Below are 17397 nucleotides of genomic sequence, written 5' to 3'. Positions count from 1 at the left end.
CGGACTGGTTGTGTTGCTCCTTGATCAGGGCACACCTGAGGAAACAGATTTGACAAAATTGCTGCTATGAAAAATGTGGTCAGTTGACAATAACATTACTCACCAGTCTTCTAGCCTAACGGAAGTATGGCCCAACGGAAGTACCGGAAGCCTCGTTCTCTGAAGCGTGTGCCAATGCTAATCCCCGGCAAAGGAAAGAAAGTCCGTTCATCGTTCCGGCAATAGGAGGACATGCAACCGGAAGGCAGCTTGGAAAGCCACTTCCGGCTGGCTGGGTCAAATTTGATGCTAATGAATCTTTTGTTCCTTAGTCGGGTACGGTGGATGTTGACGTGGCGGCACACGATAGTGAAGGTAAAGTTATTCTTATGGCATGGCGTATTCTTTTCCAGGTGTTAAGATGTCGCAGAAGCATAAGCTCAAGCGTGCTTGGAGTGCTTTCGGCTCGCGGTACAGTGGTGGCAGGGGCAGGCGATCATAGAAACTGATTGTGCAGGGATCATCCAGATGATGGAGGTAGAGGACCGTTCTGCGATCAGCTTCATTATGGCTGAGGCAAAAGGACCATAGGAATATGCTGGTCGATTGGCGCATTGCCAAGGTAAAGAGAGAGTGTAATCTGATTGCTCACGAGTTAGCCTCTTTAGTTAGAAGAAATACTTATACCGCAGTTTGGTTAGATCACTCGTTTGTAAACCTTCTGTCTAATTACTAGAGCTCTCCTTGAAAAAAAAGAGACATACGGAGTAATGATGACTATGAAGTTTGGGTCCTCCCGAAACAAGGAAAAAAAAAAGACGCCAGCAAATTCCAAAAATGAAGTCCCACTCCTTATATGTAAGAAAAAAAAGGAAAAATGATCCGCCGTGCATAATCGATCCAACGGCCAGCACGTCCTCTTTAAATGCCGCCCTCCCACTTCAGACTTCACCATCCCCCGTGTCCTGTTCCGGCCCCCAGGTCTCCGGCGAAGTCTCCCCCCCACCGCGCTCCACATCTCGCCGGCGACAAACCCAAAGACCCGCGCAAAATCCTCTTGATGCGGGGTTTATCTGCCGCCGCCGTCGCCTCCGTGTAGCCAATCGGATCGGAGCGCCGAGAGGGCTTCGGGTCGGCACGCGTCTCGCCTACATGGCGGCGGCGCGAGGGGCCCGATCTGGGGTTTCGGCTGCTGCGGCGGTGCTGGTTTCGGTTCTGCTCGTGGGAGGTCTGGCCTCGGGCGGCGCGGGGGCCGAGATCCGAAGGCAGAAGAACGTGCAGGTGGCCCTCCGGGCCAAGTGGGCCGGCACGCCGCTGCTGCTCGAAGCCAGGTGCGTTTGCTTTTGGCTGTGTTCGCTGGTTGTTTAGGTGCCTCTGTTTGAGAGTGATATGTCAATTCGACTAAAGCCTTTTGGGTTTTAGTAACTTTGGTCACTGGGGTTTAGCATTGGAAACCTGAACTACTCTTTAGATGGAAGCTATTTATGTTTTCAATTGTTTTTTATTTTTGAAATTTGAGTTGAATAGCTGATTTCAGTGGAATTCAAATCGGCTAGGTTCCTTGTTTTCCGTTGGACTGTTAGCAACTGGTTAGTGCAGTAGTGCCATGGTTTGTGTGCAACACGGAAGGACTATGTGGCGCATGATGTGGGTTGTGATAGACTCGTGGTTTAGTAGAAATCCTAACTAACAGACTCGTGGTTTAGTAGAAATCCTTCCCTGGGTCCTGGGACTGGTCAACCTCAGTGATACTTCCAGAACTGAATATAGTAGATTGCAACATTGGTGATTTATGTGATCTTTTTTCTTTAAAGTGGTACACAAAATATTAAATTCTACAGAACAATAGACATAGCATGCCTGTTCTGATAGTATTTTCCGTTTCTTTATGCTGTTGACATACTATTAGATTCGTATTATTAAATCTTCACCTTAGTATGGAAATTTTTTGGCACTGTCTCAAGCTAGTATTATAGTAGATGCATCTTAGGCATAATAGTAGATGCAATATTCACTCAATGATTTCATATACATAAGATCCATTCGTTAACGGTGTATATGCTTTGTTTGAATCTTGAAAGATGATTTTAACCTGGATGAAATTAAGATTATATAATGTGAAATTTTGGTGCCCGTTCGTCCTTAATTAGTACTCTAATCAAATTATGCCATCAATCTCGTGGCCTATCTGAAATTGAGTTGAGACACTCGGTCAGATGCTAGGTATTGGACTAACATCAAGCTGGCTTGATTGCACTTATGTATGCAACCAATCCTATTTTATTCTCTGGAGAAGCGTCAGTGGATTGATCCAAAACTCTACTATCTAAAGAAAATAAATTTTTTCTTTATTTTGACAACCGATAAGCCAAATAAGTAAGGCAGTGGGCATATGGTAATATTTCTGGGAATATGCAGTTAGACTAATCTAGCATATACTCTTCTCTTGTATGGTTCTGATTTTGCATCTGTGGACCTGAGGAAACATAAACATAGTGTAGTTCTTGTTAATTAACATTTGCAGCATCGTGTTGGTCGATCAATTTTACTTGTTATGTTCCAAACAACACCTTAATAAGTCTTATGTTTACTACGTTTGTTAGTGAATTACTTTCAAAAGAAAGGAAGGATCTGTTTTGGGATTTCATCAACCACTGGAAGGAACTGGACAAAGGCTCTGAATGTTCGACGGCAAAATGCTGTGCCCAGAAGATTGTTGAGGATGCCCGCACACTACTCAATGAGCCACTCTCTTCAATTTTTGAGTTTTCTCTTACCCTTCGATCAGCATCGCCAAGATTAGTGCTTTACAGGCAGCTTGCAGAGGAGTCATTATCTTTGGTTTCTATTAAGGATTCACTAGAGCAAATTTCTGGTCATGGTACTGGAGAAAATTTTGATGAGGCTGCAGGTCCTAACTCTTCTGGAGGAACTTGCTGCTGGGTGGACACAGGGAATGTTCCTCTGTTCAATTCAGCTGATCTACGTGAATGGCTGGAGGGCTTGGGCAAGCTGTAAGTATCTTCCCTTTTCCTTGATTTTTCCTCTTGCCCAGGCTGCAAGATGCGTAACTCAGAATATTTGTTGAACAGAGATGCGGACTCCACCGAACAACCTGAACTCTTTGACTTTGACCATGTATATTCTCGTGCAAATATTACCGCTCCAGTTGCTATATTTTATGGGGCTGTTGGGACAAAATGCTTCAAAGAGCTGCATGTTCAACTAGCAGAAGCATCAAAGCAGGTAACATAGACATGCCTGTTTTGGGGTTGCACGTCAGGGCACATGAGATCATGAGGAAATAACAAACCGTAGAAAATGGTGCCATTAGGTATAGTACAAGGTCATTATTTGTTTGGTAGCTATCCTTCCACATATACTGACTTGGAGGTGTTTCTACTATCTTGTCAACATGTACACGCTGATAGCCTATTGCTTCTTTCGAGTTCACCTCCCAAAGTCCCACACATGGCAAGACAACTCAATGAATTTGTCACATTAGCAGTAATTGATGTGATGGCTTTATTGTTTGTACTTCTATTAATCATGCATATACCTCTCTGACAATGTGGTACCTTGTTTTGCCTAAGATACTTCCTATTTCTATTGGCATTTTCCTGAACAAGAAACACATGCATAGGGTTTGGTGAACAATCATGATGTAATTTGTTGAGGGCCCAATGTGTTTTCCTCAGCTTACCATTTCTAACCGCAACATAGTTTGATCTCCAAAATCAATCATGAACGCCTCTTTTAAATTCAGCGTGCAAATGATATTTGACATCAATATCTAGTGTACGTTTTAATTTGGCATCCTCTTCATGCTTGGGTTGTCTAATTTTGATGTATATGCTGTTCATAGGGAAAAGTCAGGTATGCTCTGCGCCCTGTCCTACCATCTGGATGTCAGGCTACATCTAGCTTTTGTGGTTCAGTTGGTGCTGTAGATGCAGTCACCTTAAGTGGTTATGGGGTAGAGCTTGCCCTCAAAAACATGGAATACAAAGCCATGGATGACACTGCTATAAAGAAGGGTAATTCTGCTAGCTGTTGTCTTTGCACCAGAAGATGCACTGATTGCTGCTTAGTTTTTTTCTGGAAACGAAAAATCATGGAATTATCAAGTAAATATGTGTCATTCAGAAAAGTAGCAAAAGTAGAAAAGAGTGTTTCTTTGGCTGATTGAGCCCTGATTTTTCTTTCCTTAATTTCATGCTGATTGATCCCTGTTATTTATTTCCTTTCCAGGTGTTCCTCTAGAAGATCCTAAGACTGAAGACCTCAGTCAAGAAGTCAGAGGGTTTATATTTTCCAAGATTCTGGTTTGTTCTATTCAGACAGCAGCTTAACTATTGGAACTTCAATGCGATGTGTAAATAAAGAAGTGTTGATTATTATTTCTATGTATTTTCTATTGATTTCTAGGAACGGAAGCCGGAGCTAAATGCTGAGATTATGGCCTTCAGAGATTATCTGTTGTCATCAACAGTATCTGACACACTTGAAGTATGGGAACTCAAAGGTATCGTTGCCTACTTGCCATAAATTGATAAGTATCGCTCAGATTTTTCTGCGTTTTTGTTTGTCCAACAGCAGCACATCATTTTTTGAACAGGAAAACTTTAAGTGCATCATTTTACATTATAAAAGCACCTTTTTTATTTCCAGTCTGCTCCACACTGCAGATCTGGGTCATCAGACAGCACAGCGGATCGTTCAAGCATCAGATCCTTTACAGTCAATGCAGGAAATAAATCAAAATTTTCCAAGTATAGTTTCTTCACTATCACGAATGAAGGTACTGTTACATCTTACTCACTTTAAACATTGATATATGCACATAAACATTGATATATGCACATAAATAATGATGACTAATATGTTGTTTCTCTACTTAATTTCCAATGCATTCATACAAATTATGAAATTGCTTCGACGACTACTGACAACAATACCATGTTTCTACAGCTTGACAATTCCATCAAAGATGAAATTATTGCAAATCAGCGAATGGTTCCACCTGGCAAGTCACTGATGGCTTTGAATGGTGCTTTGATTAATATTGAGGATCTTGATCTTTACCTGTATGTTCTAACATTCTTTCTGGATAGTGTTGTTTCTGATTATTTTACTCTTTTTTTTACCTTGCTTTGCTACAAGCACCTTAGCTATTTGCTTCCTGCCGTAGCATGCCAAAATATACTCCAATCGGTGTACCCTTAAACTCCTGGCTAGTGATCCCACACTGCTTTCCATTAGAAACTATGCAGCGGCTAATGCATAATCACAATTCTGACAGTTCCAAACTTATAGCAAAAGAAGGATAATGGAAAATATTATTATATTGTCTCTTTTAAAGGGGAAATGCCACGTGCCCAAGGTCTCATCCAACCAAAAGGAAAGAACATACGCCCAACCAGTTGGTTACTCACAATTGTTGTTGAGAAGACGGTGGCGCAAGAGTTGCTTATAAATTCCTCGCAAAGCTGTCCACTTATTCAGGAGGATTTGTTAGCTTTGTTAGTAGAGTTTGCATGATAGTTCTAGTCAATTCGTTTGCTTTTTCTCTCCAGCAGATCCTGACATTTTTCCAACTATGTACCTGGCTTGTTATCAAGCTAATGTTCCCATCTTTCCTTGTATCACTTCAGCCCTGATATTCTACCAGGCACACACACTCTGTATTTGCTGACATGTTCTGTTTTCATCTTCTTTTGGGCCAAGCTTACACTAATCTCCTAACTCAGTATAGCCGATTCACTAAAATGATTATCAATTTGCTATCTGATACTCAATATATCATAAAGTAGACATTTTATTTTTCATTATGACTTATTCGACAGGTTAATGGATATGGTCCACGGAGAATTATCCCTGGCTGATCAGTTCGCACGGTTAAAGGTGAAGTTTAAGAAATATGTTGGGAGTACTGTTTTTGTTTCACTCCAGTTTTTTTTTTTTTCAATGCTTGTTACAGAACTTCTGTGTTCTGATGCCACTATTTAGCTTTGCTTGTTTTGAACTTTGATAGGCCTTTTGTTTTCTTATAATTTTTTCCGATATGAACTTTGCTACTTGTGGTGCATTTAAATCGTAAACGTGTTTTGTTTGACGATACACCATTTGGCGTAGTAATTAATTCTGAGTATTATAATAGGAGCATAGTACAATGTATTTTACAAGTTCAGAATATTAAAAGGAATACAGCACAATGTATTTGTAAAACGATAAACAACATTTCTGTTCTCTAGTTAGGATTGTGGAATAATTTCTTTTTCCAAATGGTGCCACTGGCTACATAGTCATCCTTAACGATAAACAACTCAACAGCATATTATCATATCCTGGATAATTAACAGTAAACCCACCTGACTCAAATCATATTGATATTCAGTATGATCATTGATTTTGGACAAAAGTCCATATTTTGTCATCTTACCATGAGATTGCATTACTCCTGATTTTTCTGCAATTCTGTTATTCTTTCTAGTATTTGAGATGTATTTTCAATTTTTCACTGAGTGAGTTATTTTCTAATTGATGTCTAATCTTTACCAGTTGCCTCAAAGTGCTGCCCACAAGATCCTGTCAGCTTCTCCACCAGCAGAATCTAATTCCTTTCGCGTTGACTTTCGGTCTTCCCATGTGCATTATCTTAATAACCTGGAGGAAGATGACATGTACAGAAGATGGAGAAGCAACATCCAGGAGGTTTTATTCACTTCTCATTTTCTTGGCGCCATTGAGTGGAGATTGTCGTTTAGTTTTTGCTTTGCTTTGCCAATGCCAAGAAAATAAGAAATTGCAATATATCTTTCCATGCTTTTAGGCGCGTAGGGAACTATAACTACAATATCCTTTTTTTTGTGTTAATGAGAAATATTAATATCTCTGTAACAGTGTCCTGTTAGATAGGCTCACATAAATTTCGCGTACTATAACTCCAATATCATTTTTTTAGTTTGCATGGTCGTCTACAGGAATCTCTGTTTGCTGTTCCTATCAAAGTTGGCTGATTAGTTGTTTTGCTTAGGCTATTCAATCTACTCGGCTACTGGCTTTTCCTTTTCTGTATCCCTTAGTCAGATTGTATCATGCAACTACAGCCATTATTACCTTGTGCAATTTTAATGATGACCTCTCTCCCTTTTTCCTGTGTAGCTATTGATGCCAGTCTTCCCTGGTCAGATGCGTTACATCCGAAAAAATCTCTTCCATGCTGTTTATGTGTTTGATCCTGCTTCAGCCTGTGGTGCAGAGGCTAGTCTCTCGCTCACCTCTTTTAAGTTCTTATTCTTTGTTTACCTGCACTTCTACTATTTATTGACATCTAGTCTATTTCCGTATCTCTTTAAAATATGCAGACCATCGACATGGTCCTATCTCTCTATCAAGATAATGTCCCTATAAGGTTTGGTATCATAATGTATTCTTCAAGACTCATCAATGGCATTGAAGAAAGTGATGGCACTCTTCCAGTAAATGATGGAGAAGACACTTCCATTTTGGTAATCATTTGTTCCTTTTCAATATTTTTTTTTACTGCAATTTCTTGAATATTTGTTGTTTTGAAAAAAATAGTCACTTGCTTTACATTATATCATAAAACCTCCTTATGTTGTGGTTGACTATTTACATTATTTCCTGGCCTTTATCGCTACTAGTGCTGTTTAGGTATATGAATAATGATGAAAGTATACAGCCACATTTTTTCGTATGTATTATCGGCATGATGTCCATTTTTATTTTCAGGAATAATGCTCTCCAGTGTACATAAAATGGATTAGATTGTTTTGTGTTATTAAAGATACTTGTGTGCTACTTTGCTAACTTTTTTCCTCCTATTTACAGATAACAAGGCTTTTCTTGTACATCAAGGAAACATACTCAACACAGTTGGCATTTGAATTCCTCAGCAATGTGAGTGAACCAATTGAGTTCCCAGTTGTAATTGAAACAAGGAGCCTGTTCGTAAAGATAATTTCTAGCTGCTTCTTGATAATATTTTGTGCGGTTCGGTTGTTTCAATGTTTGTTTCTGTGTTCAGTAGTTGTGTATGGTAGGTTAATTTGATGCCTGTAAAGTTGAGCTTTGCATATGACTATATAAGTCAACTTGGTTTTAGCATAAGATGCTTATCTTTGCGTCGGTATCTTTTTTCCTTCTGAATAGTGAAGGCATTCAGTTTCGTCCTGAATAGAAGTATTAGACAAGTCACTGCATATTTGCTTATCACCACAGGCTGAACCCGCGCCCCCCCCCCCCAAAAAAAAATGTTTCCATTTCCATGATGTGGCTGCATGTCAATTTTTGCTGAAATGGCCCTTCTCTTGTCCCCAAATTCTGGCAATCCACCAATTTTTAGCTGAATTTCCCAAGCTACTCTTATTATACCTACCACACCCTATTTTGTTGCCTTTATTTACGTGTTTGAGATGTTAGTGGTTGATAGTTTGTTGTTTTGTGAATCCTACTAAGAAACTGATTGCCTACCTATGTGTGTTGGTCAAGAGTGCAAAGTCATTTCAGGAATTCTGCAAGAGTTCATATTTGTTTGTTCAGCAAGTTTGACAATGGATGTTTTGTAGCCTCTTCAAATTACAGTAGTGTCATTATGGTCTAGTAGAACCATATTATTGTTCTTCTGTAAAAAAAACCATAATTCAATTCTTTGCATTACATTGTTAATAATCATCCAATTTATATTGCCTGTAGATGTTCTGAAATTTATGTTATTTTTGCCTTCCACAGATACATAAATCAAGGAATGGTGAAGATTACTACAGTGAAGATCTTATTGAAGCTCATCACGTTGAAGTGGCATTTGTTGATTCATTATTGTGAGCATTTTCACTGAATTATATGTTCTTTTGGAGATTATTGACCTAGCAGAATTGTTATGTTTTTGTTCCGTTGCTTGTTCTGGCAATATGCAGGTCAAGTGCTAAATCTCACCCTCAAGATGTGCTGCTAAAGTTGCAAAAAGATAACATGTACAAGGAGGAGGCTGAACAAAGTTCTCGTTTTGTTCACAAGCTTGGATTGTATAAGCTGCAGTGTTGTCTATTGATGAATGGACTTGTCCATGAATCAAATGAGGTAACTATTACTTAAGGAAAGTAGATAAGATCTTTTGATGAAATAACTAATATGTGCCATTTTACTGCCTTTAACACTCGCTGAAGGATGCGACTATGAATGCTATGAATGATGAGCTTCCTAGGATTCAAGAACAAGTTTACTATGGGCATATCCAATCCCATACAGATGTTTTAGAGAAATTTTTGTCGGAAAGCAGCTACAAGCGGTACAACCCATCAGTAAGTACAAATATTTCCTAAAAATGCACTACATTGATTTTCATTCAATAATCATGGAATTCTTTTCCTTCAGATTACTGGCAAGAGTGCAGTAAAGAAATTTGTTTCGCTCTTTGCATCGTATCATCAGGAAGACTCTGTATTGAATGACATGAAGTACTTACAGTCTCCTGGAAGTATGTTTCTTATTACTATTTCTTGTATCTCGTCATCCATTGTCAAAGATTATTCCTGTTCACATATAGATGTCAAATCTGTCTGCAGCTGTAGATGATGCGAAACCTGTAACTCATCTACTTGCTATTGATCTTTCGTCAAAAGTTGGAACAAAATTGCTTCATGAGGCCATACGTTACCTGGTAGATGCAGCAGATATCTTTTCATACCTATTTTGTTTGCTATTCATGATGTTTCTGTTGATATTGTCTTCCTTTTTGCCATATAGATGGACGGCACTGATAGAGCTCGTGTTGGTCTGCTACTTTATGTCCGCAGTGGTTGTTCACCGCCTATTCTACTTCTGAAAGATATCTTTGATAGAACTATTTCATCTTTCAGGTTTGTTCCTCATGCACTTTACTCCCAGGGAAATGCATGATTGTATAAACAATTGTTTCCATTCTTAGCAATTCATAATAGTGAGTTTTTTTAATCTAATCTAGTGGTTTTCTTGTGCTAGCTACAAAGAAAAGGTATTGGTCTTCCTGCACGAACTCCTGAAATTTTATGAAGCGCAACCTACGCCTGCCTCTTCAGTTGCTGGTGATTGGACTAGAACTATGATGGAAATGGTCTATAGCTTAGCTGCGGAAACTGCTTTGTCTGTTGATGATTATAAAGCGTGGTTTAAAAGTTTCTCTGCTGATGCAGTTCCCAAAGGGATGGATAAGGTCTGTATCTGAGTTTTTCCACTCTTTGCAATATTCTCACTTTAAGTAAATTGTAACTATATGTAATTCATATATTAGCTGTATTAACAATTTAATATCGCCATTTTGGAAAACCAAACATGATCTCACTAACTGGACAGTTTTCCATTTGTTTCAGCTTTTTTTTCTTTCAGTTTCCTATCAAACAGAAGTATAACATGTGTTTCTTTATTTTGCAGTTATCTGACTTCTTATTTGGGCAATTGGGGCTTGTGTTTGGTAGTAATGCTGTGATAACCAATGGACGGGTAAGCTTTATGGTTCATGTCAACCAGCTTAATGAATCATAATTCTTGGTGGCTGGCAACATGCCATTACCTATTAGTACTGCTGTAGGTCTAGGTGCAGTTTACGAATAGATAAATTATTTGATTATCATGGATCATATGCTCAAGAAAACAATTAATTTTAGCCAGAAGGTTTATTATATTAACTGATTTCTAAAGCAGCTTATGTAGTTACATGCTTACATTACATTATAACTTTCAGGTTTTTGTTATGAATGAAGGAGAACCATTTTTGGCCAATGACTTAGGTCTCCTCGAGTCTATGGAGTATGATTTGAGAACAAAATACATATTTGAAATAATTGAAGAGGTTGAATTTGCTGGTGTTGACCCTGATGACCTGACAAGGTAAGTATCAGGCATGCAATAATTCCAGTAGCTTTTCTATAAGGCTTTAGTTAGCTGCACATAAGGAGTCAATGATGTATGGACTAGTCTGATTGGTGTATTTTTAAATATTTTGTAATATACATACTTTTACTACGCTCTCTGTTCCTCTGTAGTTGACAATTTGGTCTGGATACCTCATAAGTTTCTGGATTTTATTCTCCATTTTTGTCTGGATCCTTTTTTATCTTTTGGGTGACAGTTAAACAAGGTCACTGTATTTGCTATATAAAAATTATTTGGCCCCTGAAGGAACACTCATCTTGAATGATAAGAATAAAATACAACGTTACATCCTTTTGTTTTTGATAAATCCCAATCAATGTACTTTCTTTGCAGCCAATTCTACAGCGACATTGCCATGTTGGTCTCGTCATCAATGTCTGTTCGTGAAAGGCCATCTGAAAGAGCACATTTTGAAATTTTGCATGCAGAACATAGGTATGTCCTGATTTGTTTTGCATGGAGAACTGTGCTATGGAACATATGTTGTTATCAGATATTGCTATTCATAACATGGTATCGTCATACTAGACCAGTGACACATGCTGGTCACACTGGTAACTGGTCCATCACTGAACGAAACTACTTCAGGAGGAATCGGGGAACCTACACTTGTCTGCAAACTAGCTAGTTTCCCTTAAAACTCTACAGAATTGGACAAGTAGATGGTTCAAGTACCAAATCAGTAAAAACCGAGAAACCTGGTAGAAACTGAATCATTATAATTTGGAGGAATGATCCTAGTATAAAATCCTTAAACTTGCTGGGTTTAGAAAAAACTGCGGGTCACGTCCATTTCTAATTTCCTGCAGTTCTATTTTTTTAGTATTAGATGCTTATGTATTATCAATGAAATTATTCTGGAAACACAAAATTTTATGTTTTTTGGTCCATTATTTAATTGGAACGTTCCTTCAATACCATGGCAACGAAAACTAAAACTGTTATGCTGTCAGGTACTCAGCTGTATCGCTTGATTTTTGGACTTTCTTTTTAATAAATGCTGTTATGTATTTCGAAATGCTTATAGGACCAAACTTTGTTGAATTGCACTTAGCTTGTTGGGTCTTAAGCCTCTGAGATCAAGAATTACATTTATCCGTACAAGAAGCTTTCGACATTGAAACTGTGAAGAGAACTAACAAATTAATCCACAAACTGAGCACAGATGCAGGCTTTCCTTTTCAACTAAGCTTTAAGTCCTATACACTGAGTTGTACTAAAGTATGGACTACTCTTTGAACTTTGTTGGTAACTTACAGTTGCATTCTTTTTCTCTGCCATGCAGTGCTATCAAATTGAATAATGAGAATTCAAGTATTCACATTGATGCTGTCATTGATCCGCTAAGTCCCACTGGGCAAAAACTTGCCCCACTTCTACGCATACTCTGGAAACAGATTCAGCCGAGCATGAGGATTGTACTTAATCCTATTGTATGTAATCTTATTCTTCTTAGTTTATTATTCTACGTCAAAGTTAACTCAGATCTCTGCTTTTGTGTAGTTTGAAAATCTGAATTATTAGTCTGAGAATGAACCAAGTAGTAATTATATAGGGGCATCTTGTTCCTGCTATTAGGGGCTATTGAATATTAGGTCGCATAGCTGGCCCAGTTGTTAATAAAGCTGCTAATGCAACAAGTTCAACAGCCTGAGCATTTTGTGCTTGCGCATGCTATTCCATTTCCCGCAAGCTTTGCTTTTGACTGTATGGATGGTGTTATCAAATATGTCGGTAATAGAGTTCAGTTCCACATTGGTAAAAATTGCATTCCATGGTTTGTATGTATATTCCCATAGAATTCTTTTCATTCTATCTGCTTGATCTGCATCTTGAGCAAATCAGTGTGCTATGTACAACTTTACAAACATTATATATTGTAGATGCAGAAGTTTATTTGTTTGAAATTTATAGTTGGAGAGTATTGTTTGAAGCTATAAAGAATTACTATGTCTAAGCTTGTAGATTCGTAGAGATGGTTTTATAATCGTATCTATGTTTGATGTAAACATTTCTTGATATTTCAGAGTTCCCTCGTAGATCTTCCCTTAAAGAACTTCTACAGATTTGTTCTTCCATCAATGGTAATGGGGCATATATCTAATGATTAGCACATTACCACTATTACCTGCAGTAATGTTTGATCACTCGACATGCAGGATGATTTTAGCAATACAGATTATTCTGTACATGGGCCTAAAGCTTTCTTTGCAAATATGCCACTTTCAAAAACACTTACAATGAACATAGATGTTCCAGAACCATGGCTTGTTGAACCAGTTGTTGCCATGTAAGTTAGCCATCAAATATTATGCAATCATCAGAAAATGATTTTATGCTGCTGTACATCTCCTTATTTTGGTTGTTCTCCATGTGCAGCCATGATTTAGACAACATTCTTCTAGAGAATCTCGGTGATGTTAGAACTTTGCAGGCAGTATTTGAACTTGAAGCTCTCCTCTTGACAGGTATGATCATTTGATGAAGTTATTTGATTCCGGTAAATCGCATAACAAAGAAAAGAGATTTCTTTCAGGTCACTGCATGGAAAAAGACCGAGACCCTCCCCGTGGTCTGCAGTTTATCCTTGGTACAAAACAAAGACCACACTTGGTAGACACACTTGTCATGGCCAACTTGGGTTACTGGCAGATGAAAGTCTCCCCTGGTGTGTGGTACCTACAATTGGCTCCTGGCCGTAGTGCCGATCTATATGAGCTACCTCCAAAACTCATTGCCATTGATAGCTTGAGAGGCAAACTAATGCACATTGAAGTTCAAAAGAAGAAAGGCAAGGAGCGTGAGGAGTTACTAAATGCTGCAGATGACCACCACTTTCAGGAAAAGATGGTCTGTTTCTTATTCAGTTACTAGCATACCTTTGAAACTCTATGCATTACTTCTTTTAAAATATTTTTGCATGCAGGATAACAAAGGCTGGAATAACAACATTCTGAAATGGGCTTCTAGTCTCATTAGTGGTGATGCATCATCAAAAAATAAAGCTGATAAAATCACCGTAAGTAATTATTTTCCAGCTATCTAGGTTCATCTTACGGCACATACTTCAGACATGGCATATAATAGTAAAACCAGATACTGTTCCTAAAGAATGGATCTTTCAAAACTTCATGATTTTCTTTTAAGGATACTACCAAAACTCCATGAATTTTGTGTAGATAATTATTCAAGTAGTCTAGTATAGTTTACATAAAAACTCTTCAGAGGCGTATCTAGACCAGCCTACAAGTACACTGATGACTTAAAAGGTACAAAAGGATCGGTACACAATGAGAGAGATTCAGAAAGCTATTCAGCTGCTTATTTAGTTTTTCTTTTTGAACTGCAATTGCGTGTTTCTTTGAGAGTACTTAGAACGCGAGAACCTTGAACATTTGGAAAGCTGAACTTTGTCTGGAAGCTCGATTGTCTGCTCGCTTATATTAGTGAATAGTGAACTGTAATTATATCATTGCTTGAGTTGATCTGTAAAATACTAGTATCATGGATAATTATTTGTAGGGAAACAAGTATTCCACCCATAGAAGTTACTAGAGTTACATGGATGCCTGTAGAATCTGTTACTGGTTATATTTAACATTTGGTGTGTAGAGGAATACCTGACAAGTTTGATGTATCTTTCTTCAGGACCGTAAGGATGCAAGACAAGGGGAGACCATAAACATTTTCTCTGTTGCTTCTGGGCATCTGTAAGTCTCCGTTTCTAGGATGTTTTATATTCTTTTTTACCGATTTGTTTGTGGTCATGCCCTGTACCCAATCACTTGCTGCCACTGTTACCTTACATGGTCTAGTTGCTCTCTTTACATGACATGATTCAGGTTGTATTTCATATTGAACCGTAACAAAACCTGACTCACATAAAGTTTAATGTCACTAGAGGCCTAGAGCTAATTGCTAATTATACCATACAAAGTTTGCAACATACTGTGTTCACTGCCTGAAGAGCATTCTGAAAAGTAATGAGAGCGTTTGATTTAGCTGAGTTCCGTGTTGCAGATATGAGCGTTTCCTCAAAATAATGATTTTGAGTGTTCTAAAGAAGACGCAGAGGCCTGTGAAGTTTTGGTTCATAAAGAATTATCTATCTCCACAGTTCAAGGTACATGAACTGCGGCTGAGTTGGTTAATTAATTAACAGATATTAGACATATCTATTTCTAACCTTCCTGCTGCCAGGATGTCATACCCCACATGGCTCAGGAATATGGATTCGAATATGAGCTCATCACATATAAATGGCCAACATGGTTACACAAGCAGAAAGAGAAGCAAAGAATTATATGGGCATATAAGATATTATTTCTGGATGTCATATTTCCACTTTCATTGAGGAAGGTATTTTTTCCGTGGTGTGATCATCTTGCGATCCATGCAATTTCATCATTCTTAGCACATTAAAGCAACCTGGCCATATTTAGTTCTAATAATATCTTCCCATGGTACTTTCTGTATAGGTGATTTTCGTTGATGCTGATCAAATTGTGAGAGCAGACATGGGAGAACTATATGACATGAACCTGAAGGGTCGCCCGCTTGCATATACTCCATTCTGCGATAACAACAAGGACATGGATGGCTATCGATTTTGGAAGCAAGTTAGTCACTTATTTACGATAAATCATGTTACTACCACATAAGATTGTTCATAGTAGTATAAAAATGGGCTTGTTTTTAGCTGAAACTTTTTTATCCTTTGTGAAGGGTTTTTGGAAAGATCATCTGCGAGGAAGACCATACCATATCAGGTGGGTGACCTTTTCCATCAATTATGCTGCAATTAAGTTATTGCTAATGTTGTTTGAAAACAATACGACTTGTTGGTATTCCAGTGCGCTTTATGTTGTTGATTTGGCCAAATTTCGGCAAACTGCTGCTGGGGATACTCTACGTGTCTTCTATGAACAACTCAGCAAGGACCCCAACAGTCTCTCTAATCTTGATCAGGTAACTGAATTCCTAATGCATCTATTTTATTTACCTTGCACACAGTAGATGGATGGGATCGATTACTGGTTTGAAAATTGACATTTTAACAAAGAGAATGTAAGGATCAACTCTATGTTGCCTGGGCATAGGTGTACAATTTAGATGAAATTCATGTCAAATTTAGAAGCAAGCTTGCAACTGCAGCAAACCCCAAAGTTATGAGAGTACAGCATGTTAGACATTGATAAACTTAAAAACTACAAAGTGAGTAGACTTTGGAAAATGTAGAAATGCAGTGGGAATCTTCATTCCTGTAAAAATGAAGTTATAAGTGATCTGCACAGACAAGTCCTGCTGGTGATGGGAGTAGTGCAGTGGGCACCATTATCTTTCACCTCCAACCCACACTTACCTCATCACATACAAACCACACGATCTGATGCCAGTTCTTACTGAGACTAATACTTTCTATTCTGGGGGTGCACCGGGATATTTGCAAAATCCATTGGAAGCAAGTACATAAGTGTGATTTGTTGATTTGAATGTGTCTGACAGAATAAGATTCTGTATTCGGTAACTGTTCCATGTTATATAATTGTATCTGTATACATGTGATGTTGCGATGCTTATTTGGAACACATTAACATTCAGGATCTCCCAAATTATGCTCAACATACCGTGCCTATATTCTCTCTTCCTCAAGAATGGCTATGGTGTGAATCTTGGTGTGGAAATGCCACAAAGGCTAGAGCAAAGACCATTGATCTATGCAACAATCCAATGACAAAGGAGCCAAAGCTTCAGGTAATGTTACATCCAGGAGTTTTTCTTTCCTCCTTTCTATTTTGTCAAGCATTCCGGATTTGCTGAACTTCTACACCCTCTTTCTAGGGTGCTAGAAGAATAGTTCCGGAGTGGGTTGGTCTTGATAGTGAAGCACGCCAGTTTACTGCACGAATTTTGGGGGATAATCTTACTCCGGAAGCCACTTCCCCACCATCTGAGACACCAAAACCTGACGATAAAGACACTGATCAGAATGTGAAAGACGAGCTATGATCGACAGCTGTTTCCCAGGCTTGATCGTACTGACTGAAGGTCTGATGCCTCAGCAGTTCACGACATGGCTAGAAGGGCTAATTAAACACAGGTACCACATCATAGGAATTCGTCACAACGCAAGACCTACGCAAGACCTGGAGTCCCGGACCATGAGGCATGCACCGCAAGCCAAGGTATTGAGGTTACACTAATCGTTTCCAGACCTGTCACTATCTTGTCAGAATAGGTTGACACGTGAGTCTGCTTGGGTGATGAACTGGTCTGCTGCACACACAGTAACAGTCAACAATTCACACATTTCAGATGTTCTTGTGACGCTGTAAAATTTATTGGTAGCTGCCAGTCGAAAGCCAACAGCAGGCTGGGAGCTAAAACGCCCGAGAATTTTGTAGTCACCTGTTGAAACTCAATAGTAAGACGATGCCTGTCGCATGAACCTCGTGAAATTTTCTTCCATGACATTTGGCCATTCTC

At 38.6% G+C, this 17397-nt stretch overlaps 1 protein-coding gene across 1 annotated transcript; it reads left to right on the top strand.

The window, feature by feature from the left end:
* Positions 1–1131: 1131 nt before the first annotated feature.
* LOC112874142 (UDP-glucose:glycoprotein glucosyltransferase) lies at positions 1132–17369 on the top strand. Its single transcript, XM_025937316.1, has 37 exons — positions 1132–1310; positions 2583–2993; positions 3072–3225; positions 3845–4016; positions 4231–4304; positions 4408–4504; positions 4668–4780; positions 4951–5066; positions 5826–5883; positions 6541–6693; positions 7144–7242; positions 7347–7490; positions 7834–7902; positions 8734–8822; positions 8919–9081; positions 9168–9302; positions 9376–9478; positions 9567–9661; positions 9748–9860; positions 9982–10192; positions 10411–10479; positions 10721–10866; positions 11245–11346; positions 12197–12344; positions 12939–12995; positions 13071–13201; positions 13291–13379; positions 13448–13761; positions 13838–13930; positions 14560–14621; positions 14932–15034; positions 15112–15270; positions 15390–15530; positions 15637–15680; positions 15765–15879; positions 16513–16665; positions 16753–17369. The coding sequence occupies exons 1-37, from the start codon at positions 1132–1134 to the stop codon at positions 16918–16920; spliced, it is 4842 nt and encodes a 1613-aa protein (XP_025793101.1). The 3' UTR covers positions 16921–17369.
* Positions 17370–17397: the final 28 nt, after the last annotated feature.

This window comes from Panicum hallii, chromosome 9 (assembly GCF_002211085.1).
Source record: "Panicum hallii strain FIL2 chromosome 9, PHallii_v3.1, whole genome shotgun sequence".
Classification (NCBI taxonomy): domain Eukaryota; kingdom Viridiplantae; phylum Streptophyta; class Magnoliopsida; order Poales; family Poaceae; genus Panicum; species Panicum hallii.
Note: the sequence above shows the minus strand (reverse complement) of the source record. Positions and strands in the feature narration are given on the sequence as shown.